Here is a 27903-nt window from a genome sequence, read left to right as displayed (position 1 = left end):
GGGAGAATGCACAAACTCCCACAGACACAGGCCCAAATCCATGTATCTGCACAGCTAGCAGTGCTAGTCACCGAGCTGTTGCGGCGCCCGTCTACCGGTCCAGGATCAAGCACACACACCGACACGAAGTACTAGGCCACTCCCGGAACCTCCAGGAGCAGCCCACGCACAATCCACCGTGTGCATGCCCCTCGTTTGACAACGAGGTGGACCTCCACCTGCGGAGTGAAAAGACAAAAACGTTAATCACAAGCCTGCCTTTCCGGTGTCTCCCGAGGTTCTAACCCTTATTGAATAACCCCTACCATAACCCTCCATCCTCGTTTCACTCATGTGCCTATCTAACTGAACCTTAAACGAGTCCAACGTTCCCGCCTCCACCACCCCACTCGGTAGCGCGTTCCATACCCCCACTACTCTCTGCATAAAGAACCTTCCTCTCATATCCAAATTATACCTCTCCCCCCTCACCCTTAAATCATGTCCTCTTGTATTCGTAACCAATCTAGGGAGCAGTCTCTCACTATTGACCCTGTCTATTCCCTTCAGTATCTTATATACCTCTATCATGTCACCCCTCAATCTCCGTCTTTCCAAAGAGAACAGTCCCAGTTTCTCCAACCTTTCCTCGTAACCCAACCCCTCCATGCCAGGCAACATCCTGGTAAACCTCCTCTGCACCCTTTCCAGAGCCTCCACGTCCTTCCGGTAGTAAGGTGACCAGAACTGGACGCAGTACTCCAAATGCGGTCTAACCAACGTTCTATACAACTGAAGCATTAGACGGCAGCTTTTAAACTCTATACCTCTTCCTATAAAGGCTAGCATTCCATAAGTCTTCCTGACAACATTCTCCACTTGTGTCACAACCTTCATGGATTTGTGAACCTGCACTCCCAGGTCCCTCTGTGTTTCTATACTCCTAATTTGTCTACCTTTAATCACATAGCTCCTCTCTACATTATTCCTTCCAAAATGCATCACCTCGCATTTGTCAGGATTAAATTCCATCTGCCACCTATCTGCCCAATGCACCAACCTATCTATATCCTGTTGTATCACCTGACAATCCACTTCAGTACCCGCCAACCCTGCCATCTTGGTGTCATCAGCAAACTTGCTGATCACACCACCTACGCTCTCTTCCAAGTCATTTATGTAGACTACAAAGAGGAGAGGTCCCAGTACCGAGCCCTGTGGCACACCACTGGTCACTGGCCTCCAGCTGGACAAAGTCCCCTCCACAACTACCCTCTGTCTCCTATTGCCCAGCCAGTTCTCAATCCACCTAGCTACCTGACCCCGTATCCCATGCACCTTAACCTTTTCTACCAGCCTACCATGAGGGACTTTGTCAAACGCCTTACCGAAATCCATATAGATGACATCAACGGCTTGCCCATCGTCAACCGTTTTTGTCACCTCCTCAAAGAATTCCACCAGATTCGTAAGGCAAGACCTCCCTCTAACAAAGCCATGTTGCGTATCCCCAATCAGACCGCAACGCTCCAAATGCTCATACATCCTACCCCTAAGTACTTTTTCCATTAATTTCCCTACCACCGATGTCAAACTCACCGGCCTATAATTCCCAGGGTTATCCCTACTACCTTTTTTGAACAGCGGTACCACATTTGCCACCCTCCAGTCTTCTGGGACCTCACCTGTGTCCAAAGAAGAGACAAAGATTTGCGCCAGAGGCCCAGCAATTTCATCTTTCACCTCCCTAAGCAGCCTGGGATAAATACCATCAGGCCCCGGAGCTTTATCCGTCCTTACGCTACCTAAAAGCCCTAGCACTTCCTCCCTCGTAATAGATATTTCCTGCAGCTGATCCTCAGCTCCCTCTAACAGACCGCACGATTCCGAACCCCTCTCCTTCGTGAATACCGACGCAAAGTATTCATTCAGGAGCTCCCCCATTCCCTCCGACTCAATACATAACTCCCCGCTTTTGTCCCTAAGAGGACCAATTTTCCCTCTAACTACTCTCTTGCTCCTAATATAGGAATAAAATGCCTTTGGATTCTCCTTAATCCTACCAGCCAAAGCCATTTCATGCCCTCTCTTCTCCCTTCTAATTCCCCTTTTCAGCTCCCTCCTACTCTCTCTATATTCCTCCAGCGCACTCTCCGTACCCAGTCGTTTCGACCTAACATACGCCTCCCTCTTCTTCCTGACCAAGTCTTCGATATCCCCTGTAATCCACGGCTCTCTAATCCTACCTTTCCCATCCTTCCTCTTAACCGGAACATACCTCCCCTGCAACCATTTCATTTTGCCTTTAAAAGCCTCCCACTTGCCAACCGTGGACTTGCCAGCTAACAGTCCTTCCCAATCAGTGTCCTGCAGCTCCCTCCTAATCCTGCTATAGCTCGCCTTTCCCCAGTTCAGCACACTCCCGTTCGGCTGGCACTCGTCCCTTTCCATTTTTATCCTAAAGTAGACGGACTTGTGGTCACTATTAGCCACATGTTCACCTACCTCTACCTCTCCCACCTGCCCCGGCTCATTACCCAACACTAAATCCACTATAGCCTCTCCCCTAGTCGGACTAGTTACATACTGCTCTAGAGACCCTTCCAAAACACATTTCACAAACTCCTCTCCCTCCGTACCCCCAGCTCTAGGCCCCCTCCAATTCACTCCAGGAAGATTAAAGTCACCCACTACAACCACCCTATTCTTCCTGCACCTATCCAAAATGCCCCTGCAAATACCTTCCTCCACTGACCTCGGGCTGTTGGGTGGCCTATAGTACACCCCTAGCAATGTAATCTCTCCCTTTTTATTCCTCAACTCCACCCACAGCGACTCAATCCCTGTCTCTTCCATATTGTCCTCCCTCTGCACTACTGTGATGTTTTCCTTTACCAACAGTGCCACCCCTCCACCTCTCTTCAACCCTCTTCTGTCACACCTAAAACACTTGTACCCAGGAACATTCAGCTGCCAGTATAATGCCAAGTTAAATCACTTAGTGCATCAGTAACTGGATAGATGTTCAGGCTTCTGCAAGGTTAGCAGAACACTAAGTGAAATGCATTTGGGCAAATCCAATTTCTGCTCTGTGATAGTCCAAACACCCAATTTGCTTGCCTTTATTCAGCACAAGAGTCAGGATGTCATGTTGCAGTTTTATAAAACTTTGGTTAGACCGCACTTCAAGTATTGAGTTCAATTCTGGTCGCCATGTTACAGGAAGGATATAGAGGCTTTGGAGCGGGTGCAGAAGAGGTTTATCAGGATGCTGCCTGGATTAGAGGGTTTGAGCTGTAAGGAGAGGATGGATAAACTAGGGTTGTTTTCTCTGGAGCAGTGATGGCTGAGGGGAGACCTGATAGAAGTTTATAACATGAAAGGTTGACAGTCAAACACTTTCTTGCCCCAGACTTGAAATGTCTAATACTAGGGGGCGTGCACTTAAGGTGAGAGGGAGAAAAATTCAAAGGAGATGTGAGGGACAAGTTTTTTACATAGTGGTGTGTATCTCGAATGTGCTGCCAGGGATGGTGGTGGAGGCAGATACGATAGGGGTATTTAAGGAGCTTTTCGATAAGCACATGAATATGCAAGGAAGATGGGGCAAGAGCAGAAGGGATTAGTTTAATATGGCGTCATGTTCGGCACAGTATCGTGAGTCAAAGGGGCTGTTCCTGTGCTGTACTGTTCTATATTCACAATTCTCATTCCAGTCACGGACAGCTAATGTTAGGAGTAAAAAACTAGTTCTGATATGACGTGAGATTTAAGTTAAAGCATAGTGTTGAATTGAGATTTTGCTTTAGATCGCTGGCTGTTTGATATGGGAGTGTTTAACATCAGCAATAGTTTGTAAAAATGAAGAATATTTGCTCTACAGCACTGTCCATGACCATTTAGAAAAATGGTTTCCTGGGTTTTGCAGCTACGGTTAAAAAAAATTAACTGTTTTGCAATCTTTAGCAAATAAATGGATGACAGACTTCAATGAAATAGTTACAAGGTGCAAACTATTATGGTAACGAGTTAAGAATTTTGATATCAGTGCAGTTCTGCTATGACTTCTGTTTGATTTAGATAATTTTTTAATTTGGTGGTGTTAAAATCTAAAACAGTTTACAACCTCTGAGAATGAGACTCCACATTTGTTCATTTTCTGAATAAGAGGTTAATTGGCAGATTAACAATTATCATGTAGTTTAAAAGGCTACTTGCTGTATTAATTAAGAGACTTCCTTTCTGTAGTAAGTTTGATGCGCAATTACACATGAAACGTACCAGGATATTAATCACGAGCTGCTTTCAAAATGCTAATAGCTCATGACACAAGGTACTGGTATGTTGCACATTAATAATATCATTCAGGCACCATTATTTCTTCAGTGATAAATGGCCCACTCTTTTGCTGTGGAAGGGATGAGGCACTCGGTAAATGCAAATCCTTTTGAGCATGTTATCTTTTATCTCATGTATTAGTAGTATAAAGTTCTTATGCTCACACCAGTTTAATGCCAATTGTCAAATAGTTGTGGATATTGTCAGTAGTCACCAAGGATTTTATAGTCCTTCCTGTAATTTGAAAAGGGGATGTGGAATGAGGAGATAATAACCTTAAAAGGATTGGCATATGATTCTGCAAATGACCATTAATACTAAGGGTTCGTATGACTCACAGGTAACTAAATTTTAATACAGGTTGGCTTTTATAAACACATTGAATCTTAACTGAAGTGAACTGTCTTGTTGCCCCCTCCTTGTGACTTCTAGATATACTGAATGTTAGGTTTATCCCCTAGCAGCGATATTTCCAGTTGGCCATTTATTACAATTTTACTTCTGTGCCATCAATTCTATTGCAGTAATAGTAATTAGATGTTAGGACTGACTTTGCTTTATAACTATAAATATGAGCCATTATTCTCACTTTAAGTAAACCTGCACTCTTGTCCTGTGAACACCAGATAAATAAGTTTGCAAAGTCTGTTTGCAGTGATATCATCTAATTTTAACTTTACTGATGTGGATTCTCTGCTGTGCAGCTCAAATGTTCATCTTTCCATTTCAGAGGGCAAGTGACTAAGGTTTGAAGTGCATTTTCGATGGAAGACTTGAACATGTAACATTTGTATCGGTATACTCTGAACTTGTTGGCTTATGACTCAGGCGGGTCATGGATTGTAAAAGGTCAAGTTTCTCAGAGTACTCTACCCCCCGCCCACCTACCCCGCCCCGTATTGACACTTATCCAAGTAGAGTTTTATTCTGAGCACCATGCTGAAGATTTAAGTGTGATGCCAAAGCCATGAGCTAAATTATTCTCTCCATATGTCACTAATATATTGAGTACTGTGCTGCAGCTTTTTCAGAGCTAGAAAGACTGTCCTGTTTATTTCTGAAACTTTACTTGGCCTGTTGTACATCAAAATGATTGAAAGGAATGAGGTGGGAATAAGAGAATTGAAATGGACAACTTTGCAGTGTTTATAGTAATTCCAAGTTGAGTTGGTTGGTAAATGTTCAAGTACCTTTTAGACTGTTTTTACAGTAATACGCTATCAAAAGTCAACATTTGAAATTGTTGTACATTTCAGTTTGCTTCAGTAAGTCAGTTGCATCTGTTGCAAAATGTGATCAACTTTCAACTAACACCAAAATCCTTGTGTCTTTGTGAGAAGTGAGGAGATGCAAATTTTTAAAAAGTGGAGTGGTGTGATTGTGTTCTGTGCCTAACTCATTTTGCCTTTACGCTGAAGATAATTGCTTCAGATATGTTGTACTTGTTAAAACCTACACATCTGTTAAGGAAACATGGTGGTAAATATTGTTATCAGACAGGTTAGGATAGGCCTGCTAACATTATGGGTTGTTTTTATTTTCCCCTTCTTTCACTTATTTAATTTTCCTGAATAAACAATGAATTCATTGAATTCATAGAATAGTACAGTAAAGGAAGAGAACATTTGGCTCATTGTGTGCACATGCTGGTTCTTTTGAAGAGCAAATCAGTTATTCCCACTTCCCCATAACCCTGCAATTTTTTTCCCCTGCAAGTATTTATCCACTTTTTCTTTGAAGGTATTCACCATTCTTTCCACTAGTGCATTCCAAATTCTAATTACTTGTGTAAATTGAAATATTTCCTCACATCATCTTCAAGCAAGAACCAGGTGTTAGCTAATAAATTGAAAAGGGAAGTAAAAAGGAAAATAAAACTGGTAGAGAGAGAATATGAGAATTGGGTGACAATCAGCAAAAAGGATCCAAAAAAATCAGCATTTAGTCTGTAAATAGTAAGTAGGAGTAAAAGGTGGAGTTTGTCCATTTCGGGACAAAAACAGTGTTATATGCTTAAAAGTGCAGGTCAAGGCTACAATACTTAATGAACACTGATACAAAATATGAAGATGACAAAATATTGGTAGAAGTGGAGATGGTACTGATGATGGATGGTGGAAATTGAGGAAATTCTGGAAAGGCTGGCTATGCTTAGAATGGATTGTATCCCAGGTTACTTAAAGGAGGGTGGGACTGCGATAGCAGAAATGCTTGCCAAAATTTTCCCATTCTCCCTGATTGGAGAATGATAAATGTAATTGCATTATTTAAAAAGAGGTGTAAGAGCACTCAGAAATTACAAGCCGGTTGGTTTAATATACTTGGTAGGTAATATTTTTAGTTTATTGTCACAAATGGGCTTACATTGACACTGTGATGAAGTTACTGAAAATCCCCTAGTTGTCACATTCCGGCGCCTGCTCGGGTACACAGAATTTAGTGCACCTAACCAGCACATCATTTGGACTGAGAGGAAACTCGTGCAGTACGAGGAGAACATGCAGACTCCTCAAGGTGACCCAAGCCGGAAATCAAACCTGGGTCCTTGGCGCTGTGAGACAGCAGTGCAAACAGAAGCAATCAGGGAAAAGATCAACAAGCACTTGGAGAGACTTGAATTAAGGAGAGCCAGCTCAGATAAGGTGGATTGGACTTGACCAAGCTAATTGAATCAAAGAAAAACCAGGCAGGGTGCCTTTATGACTACTGCCTGGTGGCTCTGATATCCATCATTATAAAGTGCTTTGAAAGGTTGGTCATGGCACGTATCAACTCTGCTCTCCCTGATTGCCTGGATCCATGCTAGTTTGCCACCTATTGCTGCAACAGGTTCACAGCAGACACCATCTCCCTGGCCCTGCACTCAACCCTGGAACACCTGGATAACAAGGACGCTTATGTCAGACTCCTAATTATTGACTGCAGCTCAGCCTTTAACACCATTATCCCAACAAAACTCATATCCAAACTCCATGGCCTGGAGCTCTGCTCCTCCCTCTGCAACTGGATCCTAGACTTCCTAACCTACAGACCATAATCAGTAGGATAGGCACAGACACCACTGCCACGATTATTGTCAACGCAGATGCCCCACAAGCTGTATCCTCAGCCCCTTACTATACTCCTTATACACTTTTATAAATGTGTGTCCAAATTCTGCTCTAATTAATTTCAAGTTTGTTGATGACACCACCGTAGTGGGTCAGATCTCAAATGATGATGAAATGAAGTACAGGAAAGAGAGAATGTGGTGAAATGGTGCAATGATGATAATCTCTCCCTCAATGTCAGTAAAACAAAGAACATAAGAACATAAGAAATAGGAGCAGGAGTAGGCCATCCAGCCCTTCGAGCCTGCCCCGCCATTCAATAAGATCATGGCTGATCTGTCTCTGCTCAGTTCCACTTTCCCGCCCTCTCCCCATAACCCTTAATCCCCTCTCCTATCAAAAACCCATCAACCCGCGTCTTAAAAATATTTAGCGAGGCAGCCTCCACCACTTCAACGGGCAGAGAATTCCAGAGATTCACCACCCTTTGAGTGAAGAAGTTCCTCCTCAACTCCGTTCTAAACCGCCCCCCTTTTATCTTGAGGCTGTGCCCCCTAGTCCTATTGTCTTTTTTGAGCGTATTTTTTTTTATTTGTATATTTGTAGGTATTTGAATACCTACAAAGGAGGTAGCCATCGATTTCAAGAAGCGTAGTGGAGGATATGTGCCTGTCTACATCAATGATAATGAAGTGGAAATTGTTGAGAGCTGTTCTAGTCACTCCATGCTGATGCTCCAGTTAAAGTCCGCTAACACTTCTACTTTCTCAGGAAGCTAAGGAAATTCAGCACATTTACAACTCTCCAATTTTTACAAATACGCCATAGAAAGCACCCTTTCCAGGTGCATCACAGCTTGGTGTGGCTCCTGACCAAGAATGCAAGAAGCTACAAAGGGTTGTGAACGTAGCCCAGTCCATCATGCAAACCAACTTCCCATCCATTAACGCCATCTACACTTCTCACTGCCTTGGAAAAGCAGCCAGCATAATCAAGTACACCACACATCCCTGACATACCCTCTTCTACCACCTTCTGTAGGGCAAAAGATACAAAAGTCTGAAATTATGTACCAACTGACTTGGGAAACACCTCTTTCCTGCTGCCATCAGACTTTTGAATGGACCTACCACGTATAATGCTAATCTTTCTCTGCACCCTAGCTGTGACTGTAACACTAATCTGCACTTTCTTTTCTTCTCCTCTATGTACTTTTAAGATGTGGAGATGCCAGTAGTTGGACTGGAGTAGGACAGTAAGACGTCTGTCAACACCAGGTTAAAGTTCAACAGGTTTATTTGGAGCGCAAGCTTTCAGAGCGCTGCCTCTTCATCAGGTGAGTAACCTGATGAAGGAGCAGCGCTCTGAAAGCTCGTGCTACCAAATTAACCTGTTGGACTTTAACCTGGTGTTGAGAGACTTCTTAATGTACTGTATGAACAGTGTGTTTCTCTGTATAGTGCCCAAGAAACCCAATACATGTGACAATAAATCAAATCAATAATCTAGAATAAAGGGGTACAATTTCAAACTGAAGAGTCTTCCATTTAAGATGGAGATGAGAATTTCTGAGAGTCGATAGTGCTTGAAACTCTTTCCCGAAAAAGCAACAGCTGAATTATTGAATATGTTCAAGATTGAGTTAGATTTCAAATTGACCAGGGAGTGTGGGATTATGGCCAGGTAGATCAGCCATGATACTGAATGAGGAGCAGGCTCAAGGTGTCAAATAGCCACCTCTTATTTCTGTTATCAGTGCTGGAGTAACCTCAGTTGTACAACAGGAATGAGGTTCTTATCTGTTTGGATAGAATTGGATGAAAAAACTTGTATGGCACTAGAGAGCTGTAGATGTTCAGCTGTTCAAATCCAAGATGGAAGGATTTTTGAATATTATAGAAATTGGGTGTGGGGGGGTAGTATGAGAAGGTGTGGTCGAAGATCAGCCATGATCTTAGTGAATGGCAGAACAGACTATGTGTGCTCCTATTTCTTGTGTTCAAAACAATGTGTGAGACAACTCCAAAATAGAGCCTATAATATATTCACTCAGTTTGCTACTATGTGCCACATACTGTTTTTAAATTGTCTTTCACAATTGATATGGCACCTGTGGTGCACTGCCATATGTATGGTATACATAATTACATAGTGTGTATAATTACATTCTGTCAATAACTATCATGTATTGTTAGACAGCTGTTACGTACGGCTGTACCCATTGCAAATCATAGGATTGTGTGATTATTATTATGAAGCAGCATTGAGAGGAGTGACACCCGTTGTTCTGTCCTGCATGAGTTTTAAGTGTGAGCAGGGAAGGATGGAAGTGCCTAACAATTTTAAAAACACAGTTGCTAAAAGGAAAATGTCTTATGGTTTAAAAATGGGAGAACTATGCTACATTCGTTAATCATGGTTTTATGAAAGGTGACCAAATACCAGGCCAAAGGAAAGCTTAAATTGTACGTGATTTTTGTTAGGCTGCACTTAGAATATTAATCTGATTTTGGGCATGTGTGTAGGAGATGGATAATTCACTAAAACAAAGAAAAGACTTAAGATTAAGGAAACTGGGGCTCTCTTGAGTAGAGCAGTGAAGATTGAGAGGAGATTTTGTGAGGGGTAAGTCTTGCCTCACAAATTTGATTGAATTCTTTGAGGAGGTAACTAAATGTGTAGGTGAAGGTAGAGTAGTTGATGTCGTATACATGGATTTTAGTAAGACATTTGATAAGGTTCCCCATGGTAGGCTCATGAAGAAAGTAAGGAGGTGTGGGATAAAAGGAAATTTAGCCAATTGGATAAGTAACTGGCTGTCTCATAGACAGAGAGTGGTAGTGGAGAGAAAATTTTCAGACTGGAGGCCAGTTACCAGCGGCGTACTACAGGGATCAGTGCTGGGTCTTCTGCTATTTGTGATTTTTATCAATGACTTGGAAGAGGGGGCTGAAGGGTGAGTTAGTAAATTTGCTGATGACACCAAGATTGGTGGAGTAATGGATGAGGTGGAGGGCTCTTGCAGGCTACAAAGAGACGTTGATGGGATGCAGAGCTGGACCGAAAAGTGGCAGATGGAGTTTAACCCTGATAAGTGCGATGTGATTTGTTTTGGTGGGACAAACTTGAATGCGGATTACAGGGTCAGCGGCAGGGTTCTGAGGAATGTGGAGGAACAGAGAGATCTTGGGGTTCATATCCACAGATCTCTGAAGGTTGTGACTCAAGTGGATAGAGCCATGAAGAAGGCTTATAGTGTGTTAGCATTTATTAACAGGGGTTTTGAGTTTAAGAGCTGTGGGGTTATGCTGCAATTATACAGGATCCTGGTGAGACCACATTTGGAATATTGTGTGCAGTTCTGGTCATCTCACTATAAGAAGGATGTGGAAGCATTGGAGAGAGTGCAGAGGAGATTTACCAGGATGCTGCCTGGTTTGGAGGGTAGGTCTTATGAGGAAAGGTTGAGGAAGTTAGGGCTTTTCTCTTTAAAGCGGAGGAGGATGAGAGGTGACTTAATAGAAATTTATAAGATGATCAGGGGGATAGATAGAATGGACGTTCAGAGACTATTTCCTCAGGTGGATGATCGCTGTTACTTGGGGGCATAACTCTTAGGTTCGTGGTGGGAGACATAGGAGGGATCTCTGAGAGATTCTTTACTCAGAGGGTGGTTGGAGTGTGGAATGCACTGCCTGCTATGATAGTGGAGTCGGACACTTTAGGAACTTTCAAGTGGTCGTTGGATAGGCACATGGAGCACACAAGAATGATAGGGAGTGGGATAGCTTGATCTTGGGTTTGGACATAGCTCGGCACAACATCGAAGGCTGAAGGTCCTGTACTGTGCTGTACTGTTCTATGTTCTATGAGATACGTGTGTTCAATTTTGGAGGCTTTTCATTAAGTAAATAACAACTACTATTTCAATAGGTCATTAAGTCAGAAACCAGAAGACTAAAATTGAACATCAGGAAAATTACAAAAAAGTGAAGATTTTTTGCACATAGAGATTTGTTAGAGCATAAAATTGTCCATAACTTTTAACATAATGTAAGTAAGTAGTTAAAGAAAAAAATACCAGGTTATGGAAGTAGTAGGGGAATGAGACTATCAGTCAACCTTTGGAAACTACTGACCAACTGAAGAGTCTTTTCCATGTCATCTCTGATCACTTCATTTTTCTTGCTCTCTTTCAGTACGAGGATGCCGCCCCGGAAAAATTGTACAGATGACGGAAGCTGAAGTTCGAGGTCTATGTATAAAATCAAGAGAGATCTTTCTCAGCCAGCCTATCCTTTTGGAATTGGAGGCACCATTAAAGATCTGTGGTAAGGAGACATTAGCTGTTACTCTGGACTGCACTGCTATCAACAAACAGGTTCGCTGTAGCCTGGATCATGCACGTGGCCTATTTTTTTCTAATCTGTCATCAATGTCAAATGAGTTGGCTAATTTCCTACTAAATAAAGATCTCAAATCTGCAAAATTCATCCTCCGAGATGAAATTAATAGTATGCTAAATGGAAACGGCCCATAAAAACAGCAGACAGTAATCTTCAGAGGCTGGTTAAGGCATATCTTGAAAGTGAGCTTTCATTTGGTTCCTGCCATATTGGACTTGATAGTACTTGATATTGACTCTGGGTGCATCAAGTGGAATTTTTTCCCCAGATTTTCACCCATTACCTTGGAGGGCAAGAATTTTCTTAGTATGTAACATCACCTGCAGAAATCTAGATGTAGATAGTTAACATATGCATCAAAAAGGGGAGGAAAAATGCAAAAAGTGGAAAACGTTCTTGAAGTTTGTTTGAAAATTGTTTAGTTGGTTTCATCTTCCAGAGAAAAGGACAATGCAGAGGAAAACATGTACATAGATCTCTCTCCCAGTAATGTTGGTAGGAATAAATTGAGGGAAGTGAAACAAGATTGCTCTTGTGGGGCAACACGGTGGCACAGTGGTTAGCGCTGCTGCCTCAGTGCCAGGGACCCAGGTTCAATTTCTGGCTTGGGTCACTGTCAAGTGTGAGTTTGCACGTTCTCCCAGTGTCTGTGTGGATTTCCTCTGGGTGCTCCGATTTCTCCCACAGTCCGAAGATGCGCAGGTTAGGTGCATTAGCCATGCTAAATTGCCCCTTAGTGTCCCAGGATGCAAACATTAGAAGAATTAGCAGGGTAAATATGTGGGGTTATGGTGATAGGGCCTGCGTGCAATTGTTGTCTGTGCAGAATTGATGGACTGAATGGTCTCCTGCACTGTACAGATTCTGTCTCTCAAATAAGATTCAAAACCTGGGAGACAGTAGTTTGCCCATCTTGCAGTTCAGGAATACCAAGTGACTTGACTTTAGTAGGTCATGTTCTAGATAACCTTTGCATGGTAGTGTTTTAAGAAGGTACAAACTGTTCGAATGTTTAAGCGATTTAAGCTGAGTGTAAGTAATATAATTACTGTATATCTTTACAATTTTAGTAAAATGACATTGGAACACAAGTGTACTGGACTCCAAAACACTATTGGAGTCAAGTGGCTGAACTATTATTATCTTCTTTGTAATGCTTCAATTACTTATTTTGCCAAAACAAGCTTGTCTTTTGAAAAAGATGTGCCTTTTTGAAAAATACATATTAGTATCACCTCCCAAGCCAATAACTGCTAATGCCTAGAAGAACAAAGGTGATGAGCTCAAGAGTACAGGACTATTTCCAAGTTCTTTTTCAAGTCACGCGCTATTCTGATTTGGAAATATATATTTTGACACGACTGGGTCAAAATCCTGGTACTAGCACCATAGCAGTTCTGTAAGAATTATTCACCACAGGGTCTTCAACAGCTCAACACCACCTCTGGAAAGGCAATATATGTATTTTCTGGCAATGCTGACATTATGTGAATGAATAATAAAAACAAAAGTTCAGAATTGCTTTCCAAGATCTAATAGGCTACAGAGCTGCTGATTTTATGCATACTGTAATTGATATATCACAATGCCAAGTGTTGGGTCAGGGGAACAAGATTGTAAATTTCTTCATTCAGTGTTTTATACATCTGAATTAAGTATTTAGTTTTTTCTGAATTGAAGCTGTACTTAAAGTTTTATAATGCAGACAGAATTTTGTTTCAAAGTTAACTTTGTTTCAAAAATTGCAGCTGGATTTTTTTCAATGACTATGTCACCTTTAACTTATCTGGAAGGAACCATTAGGCAGACATGAAAGATTCAGATTCTGGCCTTTGAAATCATTTTTTTCCCAGTAAGATCGTAGTATCATGTCCTCCACAATTATCCTCAACACCAGTGCCCCTCAAGACTGTGACCTCAGCCTCTTACTATACTGCTTATACACTTGTGACTGTGTGGCCAAATTCCACTCCAGTTCCGTTTTCGCATTTGCTGATAACACCACCATAGTGGGTCAGGTCTCAAACAATGACCAGATGGAGTATACAGGAAAGAGATAGAGAATCTGGTGAAAAGGTGCACTGACAATAATTTCTCCCTCAGTGTCAGTAAAACAAAGGAGATAGTCATAGATTTCAGGAAACATTGTTGAGGACATGCCCCTATCTACATCAGCAGTGTTGAAGTGAAATGGTGTTCAGGTTTCTAGATGTCCAGATCACCAACCTGTCATGGTCCCTCCGCACTGACACTATAGTTAATAAAGCCCACCCAACGTCTCTACTTTCTTAGGAGGCTAGGAAATTCATCCACCACAACTCTCCAATTTTTACAGATGCAAAGTAGAAAGTATCCTTTCCAGATGTATCACAACTTCTTATGGCTCCTGCTCTACGAAGGCTGCAAGAAACTACAAAGGGTTGTGAACGTAGCCCAGTCCATCATGCAAGTCAGCCTCCCATCCATTGACTCTGACTCTGTCTACAATTCCCGCTGCCTCGGAAAAGCAGGAGTAATCAAGGACTCTACACAACCTGAACCTACTCTCTCCTATCATCTTTCGTCGGGAAAAAGATACAAAAGTCTGAGGACACATATCAACTAGCTCAAGATCAACTTCTTCCCTGTTGCCATCAGACTTTTAAATGGACCTACCATACATGAAGCTGATCTTTCTCTACACCCTAGCTATGACTGTAACACTATATTCTGCACTGTCTCCTTTTCTCCTTCCCTGTGTACTCTGAATAGCATGCAATAAAAAATACTTTTCACTGTATCCCAATGCATGTGACAATAAATCAAATTAATTTTAGGAACTCAAATAATAAAGCATTTATACAGACAACATGACAGTGATAAGGAGCACCTAAATGAAGAATTGAGTTGAAATTTGACTCGAATGAGAAAAATTTTCTTGGATAATGTAAAAAATTTTCATATTGCTTTCTGCATTCCTGAAAATCAACCCCATTTGGTTGACGTGGGAAAAAAAGCTTTGCTACATTTACTGTCAAGGGAGCCATTCGAGTAGCTTAATCCCATTCCATGAACTTCACGCTTAACACAACTATAGCTCTAAGTTAAGTTTGTACACTCGCAATTCGTCATCAATTCTGGACAATAGGAGGGTGATACTGAACAAGTTGATCGAAAAGTGCTTTAGCAATATTGTTTGTGTTCACAGTTCAGTGTTCTATTGCAATAATTGTAGAAGGATTTTTTTGAGAGAGCCTAGAAATGCTAAACTAAGTTGCTCGGTCAGTATTAAGAATGTAAGTTTTTTTTAGCCTTTGAACTTTAGTAAAGCTTTCATTGAAAAAGAATGCCGTTAATATTCAAGGCAGGGAGTGGCTGTTGTATTGATATAACTCATAAAATACATTTCCCTGGAGTTATGCCAGGAACACAGTACAGAACATGCTGCGCTCAGCTTGAACGCGAATCTATAGTCACTAAAATTCTATTTATAGTCAACTGCCTGCAGTAGACTTATTGATGTTTGTATGAAATCCCTCCTTTCTCACCATGGTTGCTTGGTATTTAGCTGAAATGTTGTCAGTTGGCTATAAGGTCAGCATCTTTAAATACTTGGTCCAATTTGATTTGCTTCAACTCAAATTAGCATAACTGAGATCACCAACAGTAACACTGAAGGTGAAGAGTGAAACTGTATTCTGCAGTCACAGTTCGAGCACATTGTGTTGTTGTGCGAATATGCTGCCATTTAAAAACCAGAAGTGCCATTTCATCAAATGCCTTTTGTACACCAGGCCTACTGTATTACTCTTCCACCATCTCTGTTACCTAATCATAAAACTCGAATAGTTAAACATGATCCACCTTTAACATATTCATGCTGGCCTTTCTTATTTAATCAACACTTGTTTAAGTGACTTTATCTCCTGGATTATTTTCAATAAGCTTTCATGCCACTGTGTTAACTAGTGTGTAGTTGCTAGGTTTACTCTTTCACCCTTTTTGGAAAAAGGGGTATTATTTGCAATTCTCCAGTCTGCTGACATCACCCCTGTATCAAAGGAAGATTATGTACCATATGTTTGCAACTTCCTTGACTGTATACCATCCTGGTGACTTATCAACTTTAGGTACAGCAAACTTTCTAAAACCTCCTCTTTGACAAATTAATGTCCTGAACATGCATCCCACTCTTTAATTAAACCTAACCACATGATCTATGTTAGATAGAGCAAACAGTTAGTTGCATTCATTTGCATTTATTCTCCCTTTGTTAATAAAACAAATTGAAAATAAGACTTGTTAGTCTTAGTTAGTTTAGTTTAGCCGGTTAGTTTAACGTCTGTTGTAGGTAAAATGTTAGAATCCGTCATCAAGGAGGAAATAGCGAGGCATCTTGAGAGGAATTGCTTGATAGAGCAGACGCAGCACGGTTTTGTTAAGGGGAAGTCGTGTCTGACAAATTTACTGGCGTTCTATGAGGATGTGTCTGGGGCGGTGGATAGAGGAGAGCCGGTGATGTGGTCTTTCTTGATTTTCAGAAGGCGTTTGACAAGGTACCTCAGGTTATTGCAGAAGGTTAGGGGACATGGAGTTGGGGGTAGGGTGTTAGCGTGGATAGAGGATTGGTTGTCAAATAGGAAGCAGAGAGTGGGTGTCAATGGGTGCTATTCGGATTGGCGGTTGGTGACTAGTGGAGTGCCCCAGGGGTCGGTGCTGGGGCCTCAGCTTTTTACCATTTATATAGATGATCTGGAGGAGGGAGCCGAGTGTATGGTGTCGAAATTTGCTGATGACACCAAGATTGGTGGAACGGCAAATTGCGTGGAGGGTGTGGAGAGTCTGCAGAAGGATCTAGATAGGCTGGGCGAATGGGCCAGGAACTGGCAAATGGAATTTAATGTTGGCAAGTGCGAGGTGGTCCATTTTGGTAGGAATAATGGTAGGAAGGATTATTACTTAAGTGGAGAAAAATTGCAGCAGGCGACGGTGCAGAGGGACCTCGGGGTCCTTGTGCGTGAGTCGCAAAAACCCAGCTTGCAGGTGCAGCAGGTGGTCAGGAAGGCGAATGGGATGCTGGCCTTCATAGTGAGGGGGATTGAATATAAAAGTTGGGAGGTCTTGCTGCGGCTATATAGGGCATTGGTGAGGCCGCAGCTGGAGTACTGTGTGCAGTTTTGGGCGCTGTACTTACGCAAGGATATTTTGGCCTTGGAGGGAGTGCAGAGGAGGTTTACTAGGCTGATGCCAGAGTTGAGGGGGTTGAACTATGAGGAGAGGCTGAATAAACTAGGCTTGTACTCATTAGAGTTCAGAAGAATGAGGGGAGATCTCATTGAGACATATAAGATGTTGAATGGGATGGATAGGATAGAGGTGGAGAGACTCTTCCCGCTCAGAAAGGACAGTAGGACTAGGGGGCACAGCCTCAAGATAAAGGGGGGGGGGGCGGTTTAGAACGGAGTTGAGGAAGAACTTCTTCACTCAAAGGGTGGTGAATCTCTGGAATTCTCTGCCCGTTGAAGTGGTGGAGGCTGCCTCGCTAAATATATTTAAGACGCGGGTTGATGGGTGTTTGATAAGAGAGGGGATTAAGGGCTATGGGGAGAGGGCGGGAAAGTGGAACTGAGCCACGACAGATCAGCCATGATCTTATTGAATGGCGGGGCAGGCTCGAAGGGCTAGATGGCCTACTCCTGCTCCTATTTCTTATGTTCTTGTTTTTGTGTTAGTCTCTGTGCTTTAACATTAGCCACTTTGAAATCCGTCTGTAATTTCTTTGTCTAATTCAGTAGATTACACTAATATAGCCAAGGTTGGGCTAATCTAGCTGCATTGCTGAATGCTGTAATATCATTTGAAGGTTAAATATCATTGTGAATAATAGCTACAACAGGGGAGCCATAACCAATCTCTCTTGGCATGTCAATGCCATTGTTTCTTTATATTATCTCCTGCTTTGTAGTCTGTCCAATTTTCAGTCAGTGTGTGTTATAGAGCATTGCAGTAAGCGTCTTCCTATTTGAATGTAGAAACTAATGTCTTGAGTGTTGTGAGCATGAGTAAGTGACACCATCAATAGTACAGGTTTTCATGGGTTTTTACCTGTGTAACTAGCTGCTGCCAGTTCTGAGTCCCTGCTGTACTGTGTTTTGATATTTTTATAAGTAAAGATGATTGATTATAATAAGGTGTTTGACCACCTTTTTGTGGCCAGACTACCACATCTTTTTGATGATGAGAAGAAAATGGCAAGATAAAAGGAAAGAAACCTTTTGATGTTCAGTTTGGTACTATGAAGATTTGCACTGAGCATAGCGGTCAAAAACCCTGATCAGCAGGTTTGTGAGTCTACCGGCGAAAAACAAGTTAGCAGCACCATGGCTATGTTCAAGAGTATAAGTGAGTTTGTGGAAGAGAACAGGAACAGGATTGAATATGTGGAAAAGTTGGAATGCTTTTCCTTGGCAAATGGAATTTCAGCTAAGGCTAAAAGGCACTCAATTCTCCCGATTAATGTGTGGGGTAAAGACTTACAAACTAGTTAGGAATTTAGCAACACCACAGAGGTTGGGGGATATTCCATTTGCACTCATTCAGAATCACCACAATCCTAAACGCTCAGTGATTGTCCAAAATTTCAAGTTCCGTAGTCATTTTTTTGGAAGGCAGGGCAGTCTATCTAATTTTGTTGTTGAAGTTGGTTCTGAGCATTTAGTTTGGTAGAGTATTGGAGGGCATGCTCCGGGAGCAGACTAGTCTGTAGCACTAATGAAGATAGCATTGAATATAAAATTATATATTGAATATAAAAGTAGGGAGGTCTTGCTGCAGCTGTATAGGGCATTGGTGAGGCCGCAGCTGGAGTACTGTGTGCAGTTTTGGGCGCCGCACCTGCGCAAGGATATTTTGGCCCTGGAGGGAGTGCAGAGGAGGTTTACTAGGCTGATACCGGAGTTGAGGGGATTGAGCTATGAGGAGAGGCTGAATAAACTAGGCTTGTACTCGTTGGAGTTTAGAAGAATGAGGGGAGATCTCATTGAGACGTATAAGATGATGAATGGGTTGGATAGGATAGAGGTGGAGAGACTCTTCCCGCTCAAAAAAGACAGTAGGACTAGGGGGCACAGCCTCAAGATAAAGGGGAGGCGGTTTAGAACGGAGTTGAGGAGGAACTTCTTCACTCAAAGGGTGGTGAATCTCTGGAATTCTCTGCCCGTTGAAGTGGTGGAGGCTGCCTCGCTAAATATTTTTAAGAAGCGGGTTGATGGGTTCTTGATAAGAGAGGGGATTAAGGGTTATGGGGAGAGGGCGGGAAAGTGGAACTGAGCCACAACAGATCAGCCATGATCTTATTGAATGGCGGGGCAGGCTCGAAGGGCTAGATGGCCTACTCCTGCTCCTATTTCTTATTCATCATCGTTTGTTGGGAGACTTTCAAGATGGCGCTAGAAGTTTCATGGCATGGAAATGATTACCAGCAATGCAAAATATATTCAAGCGGTCAGTGGTGCACAGGTGGGTGCAGTGCATCAAGTAAAGAAAGAGTCTGCAAGCAAAAAAGATGAAAGCAGTGGAATGTTTTGGATGTGGATGGGGCACACTATGCAGGTCATTGCAAAGTTATGGATGCTATTTGTCACCGTTGCAACTAAAAGGGTCATTTACATAAGAAATGCAGCAGTGCTAAGAACAAGTGGGAAGTTCAAATTCTAAAAAAACTTCAGTCAGCAAAATATCACCTGGAAAGCTCAAAGCAGACAGAGAAGCACTTCTACAATAAATAATGTGAGTGCAAGGCACAAAGCTTATCTATTCTACAGTGGAGGCCAATGAAAAACAAACCAAGATGGAAGTGGGCACAGGACTCTTTGCGTCAGTGGGGAGATATTACAGGAAGAATGAGGAGATTGTGCTATAGGCCCCAAAATAATCAGCCAGAAATTGAGAAGCTAATATGTAAGAAGAATACAAGTAGCTCTAAGAAAAATAGGGTGGTAATAATAGGGGACTTTAGCTTTCCCAGCATTGACTGGGGACAGCTATAGTGTTAGGGGCTTGAATTTCCAGAAGGCGTTCGATAAAGTGCCTCACAAAATGTTGCTGCAGAAGGTTAGGGTACACGGAGTTGGGGGTAAAGTGTTAGCGTGGATTGAGGATTGGCTATCTAACAGAAAGCAGAGTTAGAATCAATGGGTGCTTTTTCTGGTTGGCAGTTGGTGACTAGTGGAGTGCCGCATGGATCGGTGCTGGGGCCTCAACTGCTTCCCATGTACATAGACGATCTGGAGGAGGGGGCTGAGTGGAGGGTAACAAAATTTGCTGATGACACGAAGATGAATGGAAAAGCAAATTGCATGGAGGACACGGAAAGTCTGCAGAGAGATCTGGATAGGCTGAGTGGGCAAGGATCTGGCAGATGGAGTATAATGTTAACAAATGTGAGGTTATCCACTTTGGTAGAAATAATAGTAGGAAGGAATACTATTTAAATGGTGAAAAGTTGCAGCGTGCTGCAGTGCAGTGGGACCTGGGGGTCCTTGTGCACGAATCGCAAAAACTCAGTCTGCAGGTGATCAAGAAGGCGAATGGAATGTTGGCCTTTATCATGAGGGGGATAGAATATAAAAGCAGGGAGGTCTTGCTGCAACTGTACAAGGCACTGGTGAGGCTGTAACTGGAATACTGTGTGCAGTTTTGGTCCCCTTATTTGCAAAAGGATATATTGGCCTTGGAAGGAGTACAGAGAAGGTTCACCAGGCTGATACCGGAAATGAGGGGCTTAGCTTATGAGGAGAGATTAAATAGACTGGGCCTGTACTTGTTGGAGTATAGAAAGCTGAGGGGGAATCTTATAGAGACTTACAAGATAATGAAGGGGCTAGATAAGGTAGAGGTAGAGAGATTCTTTCTGCTTAGAAAGGAAACCAGAACTAGAAGGCACAGCCTTAAAATAGGGGGGGGAATCAATTTAGAACAGAGTTGAGGAGGAACTTCTTCACTCAAAGGGTGGTGAATCTCTGGAATTCTCTGCCCATTGAAGTGGTGGAGGCTACCTAGTTGAATATATATAAGTCATGGGTAGACAGATTTCTGATAGACAAGGGAATTAAGGGTTATGGGGAGCAGGCGGGAAAGTGGAACTGATCCACTTCAGATCAGGTATGATCTTATTGAATGGCGGGGCAGGCTCGAAGGGCTAGATGGCCTACTCCTGCTCCTACTACTTATGAATAGAGAGAAATTTGTTGAGTGAAATTCAGAAGGATTTTCTCATTCAGTATCTGAATGGCCCAACTAAAGAGGGGGCAAAACTTAACCTCTTTTTGGGAAGTAAGGAAGAGATCACTTTGGGACCAGTGACCATAATTCCATTAGTTTCAAGATAGCTATGGAGAATGCTACGTCTGGCCTAAAAGTTAAAAATTCTAAATCGGTGCAAGGCCAATTTTGATGGTATTAGGCATGAACTTTTGAAAGTTCATTGGGGGAATCTGTGGGAAGGCAAAGATATCTGGTAAGCAGGAGGCTTTCAAAAATGTGTTATCCAGGCTTCAGAGTAAGCACATTCTACTTACAATGAAGGGCAAGGCTGGTAGAAGTAGGGAACCCTGGTTGACTTGGGATTTTGAGACCCTAGTCAAGAAGAAGGAGGCATATGGCATGCATAGGCAGCTGGGATCAAGTGGATCCCTTGAAGAATTTAGAGGGTGTAGGAGTAGAGTTAAGAGAGAAATCAGGAGGGCAAAAAGGAGATATGAGATTGCCTCGGCAGGTAAGGCAAAGGAGAATCCAAAGAGCTTCTATAAATACATGAAGGGCAGAAGAGTAGGGCCTCTTTAAAGATCAAAGTTACCTATGTCCGGATCCACAAGGGATGGGTGAGATCCTAAATAACTATTTCTTTCATTTACTGTTGAGAAAGGCATGGATGTTGGGGAACTTGAAAAAAATAGTGATGTCTTGAGGAGTGTGCATGTTACAGACAAGGAGGTGCTTGAAGTCTTAAAGCCTATCAAGGTAGATAAATCCTTGGATCTGAAGAAGTGTATCCAAGGGCATTGTGGGAGGCTAGTAAGGAAATTGCAGGTCCCCTAGCAGAGATATTTGAATCATTGACAGCCACGGATGAGGTGCCTGAAGATTGGAGGGTGGCAAATGTGCCTTTGTTTAAGAAGGACTGCAGAGAAAAGCCTAGGAACTAGAGACTGGTGTGCCTAACGTCAGTGGTGGATAAGTTGTTAAGCGGTATTCTGAGAGACAGGATCTGCAGGCAAGGACTTATTATGGACAGTCAGCATGGCTCTGTGACTGGAAAATCATGTCTCACAAATTTGAGTTTTTTGAAGGGGTAACCAAGAAGGTAGATGAGGACAGGGCAGTCGACATTGTCTATATGGACTTTAGCAAGGCCTTTGACAAGATACCACATGGTAGGTTGTTGCATAAGGTTAAATTTCACAGGATCCAGGGTGAGATATCTAAATGGATACAAAATTGGCTTCTTGACAGAAGCCAGAGGGTGGTTGTAGAGAGGCCTGTGACCAGCGGCGTGCTCAGGGATCAGTGCTGGGTCCGCTGTTATTTGTCATTTATATTAATGATTTGGATGAGAAAATAGGAGGCATGGTTAGTAATTTTGTAGATGACACCAAGATTGGTGGCATAGTGGACAGTGAAGAAAGTTATCACTGATTGCAACAGGATCTTGTTCAATTGGTCCAGTGGGCCGACGAATGGCAGATGGAGTTTAATTTAGACAAATACGAGGTGATGCATTTTGTTTGTTCGAACCAGGGCAGCGCTTACTCAGATAATGGCAAGGCACTGGGGAGAGTTACAGAACAAAGAGTTCTAAGGATACGTCTGGTTCATAGCTCCTTGAAATGGAGTCACAGCTGGACAGGGTGGTGAAAAACGCATTCAGCATGCTTGGTTTCATCGGTCAGAACATTGAATACAGGAGTTGGGACATCTTGTTGAAGTTACACAAGACATTGGTACTGCCACGCTCAGGATACTGTGTACAGTCCTGGTCACCTTATTATGGAAACATTATTATTAAATGAGAAAGAGTGCAGAAAAGATTTACTAGGATGCTATCGGGACTTGATGGCTTAACTTGAAAGGAGAGGCTGGATAGACCGGGACTTTTTTCCTGCGTAGGGGTTTGGGGTGATCTTGTATAATAATGAGGGGCATAGATAAGGTAGATGGTCGACATCCTTTCCCAAAGGTAGGGGAGTCTAAAACTAGAGAGCATAGATTTAAGGTGAGAAGGACAGATACAAGAGGGTCCAGAGGGGCAATCTTTTCAATCTGTGTGTGGTGAATGCCTGGAACGAGCTGCAGGGACAGTAGTAGAGGCAGATACAATTTTGTCTTTTAAAAAGCATTTAGACAGTTGCATGGGTAAGATGGGTATAGAGGGATGTGGGCCAAATGCAATCTTAGTGGTTTAAAAACGGAGTGGCAGGGACAAGTTGGGCTGAAGGGCCTGTTTCCATTCTGCAAACTTCTGACTCTAAGACTTGGGGCTTTAAGCAGGTATTAGCCCTTACTCAAATCCAACTGCAGACATACACCAGAGGTCAAACCATTGCTTGAGGAATTAGGGGTGAACACTACATACAACAGTCAAGCAACAAGAGCATGGCTTCTGGTGGTAAAGGGAAAGGGTCTGGTTTAATAGAACGTTTCTGGCTCAGTAAAATTCCTTTGAACTGGGGTGAGATTAAGCACCCACAAGTGACAGAAGATGTCTTTCAGAAATAGTCTGAGGTTTTCAAAGATTAATTGGGTACATAGCATGGCACTGCAGTTTATAGATCCTCAGGTAATCCTCTGTTTTCCAGCCCCTGGCAGTGCCCTGCGTCATGAAAGGCAATCTGGAGGAGTCGCTGGAGCAGCTGTGAAGATTTTCTCATGTTGGGCAGTTCCAATTGTTCCGAAAAGTGTTGGCATAGTGGGGATTACAAACTTGTCATTAATCAGGCCTCCAAGCTGGATGCTTACCTGTTGCCTCAGTTGCAAAATCTGTTTTCAACCCTTGCAGGAGGCAAGATGTTTGCAAAACTTAACACGAGCCACACCTACATGCAGCTTTCATTAGAAGAGGACTCAAAACAGTACCTCACAATCAACATTCAAAAACTTGTTCAAATACAGATGTCTGGTTTTCGGGATGTCATCCATCCAGTGATTTTTCAGAAGCCAATGGACAATCTGTTGCAGGGGATTCCTCATGTAGCAGTTTACTTTATGATATTCTGATCACAGGAAAAACTGAGGAGGAACACCTCAGCAATCTCGATCAAGTGAGATTTTCAGAGTCATGGCTGCACCTAAAGTGCACCTTCCGGGCACACACTGTAGAATATTTGGGTCACAAAATCAATGTTTTAAGTTTATTTATTAGTGTCACAGGTAGGCTTACTTTAACACTGCAATGAAGTTACTGTGAAAATCCCCTAGTTGCCACACTGCGGCGCCTGTTCGGGCACACAGAGGGAAAATTTAGCATAGCCAGTGCACCTAACCAGCATGACTTTCAGATTGTTGAAGGAAATCAGAGGAAACCAACACACTCACAAGGAGAATGTGCAGATTCTGCACAGACAGTGACCCAAGCTGGGAATCGAACCTGGGTCCCTGGCATGTGAGGCAGCAGTGCATCTTCCAGGTTCTGTCCCCACTGGAAGACAAAGTCAGCTGTCGAGGATTCTCCAATCACCAGAAGTGCGTCCAAGCTCAGGTCATTTATGGGCATGGTAAATTAGTTTCTGCCAGACCTTTCAACAATTTTGGCGCCACTATCTACTGCTTCACAAAGAGACTAAATGGACGTGGAGACTAGCACAAAAAAGCTTTTAAAGATGTGAAAGCATTGCTGCGATCACCTAATCTGCTGGTTCACTTTGATCTAGATAGGGAACCCATTCTGTCACCCGATGTCTCGCCCTATGGTGCAGTCCACTATCATCTGATGGAGGACAGTTTAGAAAAACCCATTGGTTTTGCTTATGCTGACAACAGCTGAGAAGAGATAATCGCTTTTAGACTAAACGGAGGTCCGGCCATCATTTTGCTGCAAAACTGTTTCATCGGTGTCTTTTGTTCATTCACAATATATACAACTCTTTGTTTGCCAGATTCTCTTGTTTCTGAGAGCAGTACAAAGTTTGAGTGATTTGTTCCAAGAGTTAATGCAAAGGAAAGGATACACCATACTTACTACACCTTTTCGTCCAACTTCAAATGGCTTAGCACAGTGATTTTTTTCAGACATTGAAAGAAGGGTTGGGAGGAATGATATTTTAGTGCTTGAAATTAAAAATCTAGGAATTTATTGGAAATAAAGAACTGATTTTAGTCATCTCCAAAATGTCCCAATTATTTGGCTCTTGACTCAAGAGACATGAAATTGAAGTTCATGTCTTGCCTTTTGACCTACATTGTAGTTTAAGCTGCTCTTTTGCAATGTTTAAAATTCACTTGTGTGCAACAGTGGAACTGCTGCTCCTTTTGGATTAAGGTTTCAATTCCTAACCAATGATTCACTTTTTTTTCCTTTTGAACATACAAGCAATAACTTGAAGGCTCATTCCAGTGTGACCCCATCCAACACCAATTCCATTTGATTGGAGCAGGAACAGTGCTGGTGCTCCTTACATCGTTGAAGCCAGTTGAAATGGGCTATGTGCATTTTAAGTAAGACTAGAAATTATTAAACTACTAGTTCCCTCCAAGTCATACTGGCTTTATTTTATCATTGTCAATAGGTCAAACCCTACAGCTTGCTCCTGAGAAGCACTGTGGTTGTACCTTTACCACACTGTCTGCAGTGGTTCAAAAAGGCAACACCTTTTTTGAAGACAGGAGGGATGGGCAATAAATCTCATTAAATAACTTTTTTTAAACATTTGTGTGTAGTGAATGGCCACCAGCCCAATTGAGTGAACAGGCTTGTTTACGACATGGCATGCTGTCATTCCAGATCTGTTTGGCAGTTAACTTACCAAGTAACAATATGTGTGCCGAAGACCCTCATAAGGCAAAATGTCTTGCATCTTGTATGTAGAAATTCCTTTCCACAGTGCACTCTCCTTTCCATCTCCCAAGTCATTTAAGCAATGTTTCTTTATAATGAAAATAAAGTTTATTTATTATTATCACATGTAGTCTTACGTTTACATTGCAATGAAGTAACTTTGAAAATCCCCTAGTTGCCACACTCTAGTGCCTGTTCAGGTACACTGAGGGATCATTTAGTACGGCCAGTGCACCTTACCAGCGTGTCTTTTGGACAGTGGGTGGAAACCAGAGCACCTAGAGGACATGGGGAGAATGTGCAGACTCCGCACAGACGGTGACCCAAGCCGGGAATCGAACCTGGATTCCTGGCGCTGAGAAGCAGCAGTGGTAACCACTGTGCCACCGTGCTGCGCGCACTCGAATATACTAAGGCTGTCAATCATTTTATCAGGTATTTGTGTATTATAATTATATAAAGGCACTGATTGCTCGTAAGTGATTGTGCAAACACGTTGTGGGTTCATTTGTCGAGAATAGCTACAGGTGAACACACATACATGACTAGAAAGCTTGAAAACATCAGAGCTGTGTGTATTCTGCTTCAGGCCAAAGTGAAATCAGCTGGATCACAGGACATAGTAATGACATAAGAACATAAGAAATAGGAGCAGGAGTAGGCCATCTGGCCCTTCGAGCCTGCCCCGCCATTCAATAAGATCATGGCTGATCTGTCGTGGCTCAGTTCCACTTTCCCGCCCTCTCCCCATAACCCTTAATCCCCTCTCTTATCAAAAACCCATCAACCTGCTTCTTAAAAATATTTAGCGAGGCAGCCTCCACCACTTCAACAGGCAGAGAATTCCAGAGATTCACCACCCTTTGAGTGAAGAAGTTCCTCCTCAACTCCGTTCTAAACCGCCCCCCCTTTATCTTGAGGCTGTGCCCCCTAGTCCTACTGTATTTTTTGAGCGGGAAGAGTCTCTCCACCTCTATCCTATCCATCCCATTCATCATCTTATACGTCTCAATGAGATCTCCCCTCATTCTTCTAAACTCTAACGAGTACAAGCCTAATTTATTCAGCCTCTCCTCATAGCTCAACCCCCTCAACTCCGGTATCAGCCTAGTAAACCTCCTCTGCACTCCCTCCAAGGCCAAAATATCTTTGCGCAGGTGCGGCACCCAAAACTGCACCCAGTACTCCAGCTGCGGCCTCACCAATGCCCTATACAGCTGCAGCAAGACCTCCCTACTTTTATATTCAATCCCCCTTGCTATGAAGGCCAGCATCCCATTCGCCTTCCTGACCACCTGCTGCACCTGCAAGCTGGGTTTTTGCGACTCATGCGCAAGGACCCCGAGGTCCCTCTGCACCGTCGCCTGCTGCAGTTTTTCGCCACGTAAGTAATAATCCTTCCTACCATTCTTCCTACCAAAGTGGACCACCTCACACTTGCCAACATTAAATTCCATTTGCCATTTCCTGGCCCATTCGCCCAGCCTATCTAGATCCTTCTGCAGACTCTCCACACCCTCCGCACAATTTGCCGTTTCCCCCAATCTTGGTGTCATCAGCAAATTTCGACACCCTACACTCGGTTCCCTCCTCCAGATCATCTATATAAATGGTAAAAAGCTGAGGCCCCAGCACCGACCCCTGGGGCACTCCACTAGTCACCAACCGCCAATCCGAATAGCACCCATTGACCCCCACTCTCTGCCTCCTATTTGACAACCAATCCTCTATCCACGCTAACACCCTACCCCCAACTCCATGTCCCCTTACCTTCTGCAGTAACCTCCTGTGAGGTACTTTGTCAAACGCCTTCTGAAAATCCAGAAAGACCACATCCACCGGCTCTCCTCTATCCACTGCCCTAGACACATCCTCATAGAACTCCAGTAAATTTGTCAGACATGACTTCCCTTTAATGAAACCGTGCTGCGTCTGCTCTATCAAGCAATTCCCTTCAAGATGCCTCGCAATTTCCTCCTTAATGATGGATTCTAACATTTTACCTACCACAGACGTTAAACTAACCGGCTTATAATTCCCCGCCTTTTGCCTGGCACCCTTCTTAAACAACGGCGTAACATTAGCCGTTTTCCAATCTTCC

At 42.9% G+C, this 27903-nt stretch overlaps 1 protein-coding gene across 1 annotated transcript in view; it reads left to right on the top strand.

Moving 5' to 3' along the window:
- Positions 1-27903, top strand: part of LOC145345219 (serine/threonine-protein phosphatase PP1-beta catalytic subunit) — a 116574-nt gene that overhangs the window by 38208 nt on the left and 50463 nt on the right. The window contains exon 2 of the mRNA XM_080192968.1: positions 11567-11698. Coding sequence (XP_080049094.1) covers positions 11567-11698 — 132 coding nt within the window. The remainder of the gene's footprint in view (positions 1-11566; positions 11699-27903) is intronic.

The sequence above is a fragment of the Carcharhinus amblyrhynchos genome, chromosome 7 (assembly GCF_965287045.1).
Source record: "Carcharhinus amblyrhynchos chromosome 7, sCarAmb.v2.hapA, whole genome shotgun sequence".
Taxonomy (NCBI): domain Eukaryota; kingdom Metazoa; phylum Chordata; class Chondrichthyes; order Carcharhiniformes; family Carcharhinidae; genus Carcharhinus; species Carcharhinus amblyrhynchos.
This window is presented reverse-complemented; position numbering and strand designations above follow the sequence as displayed.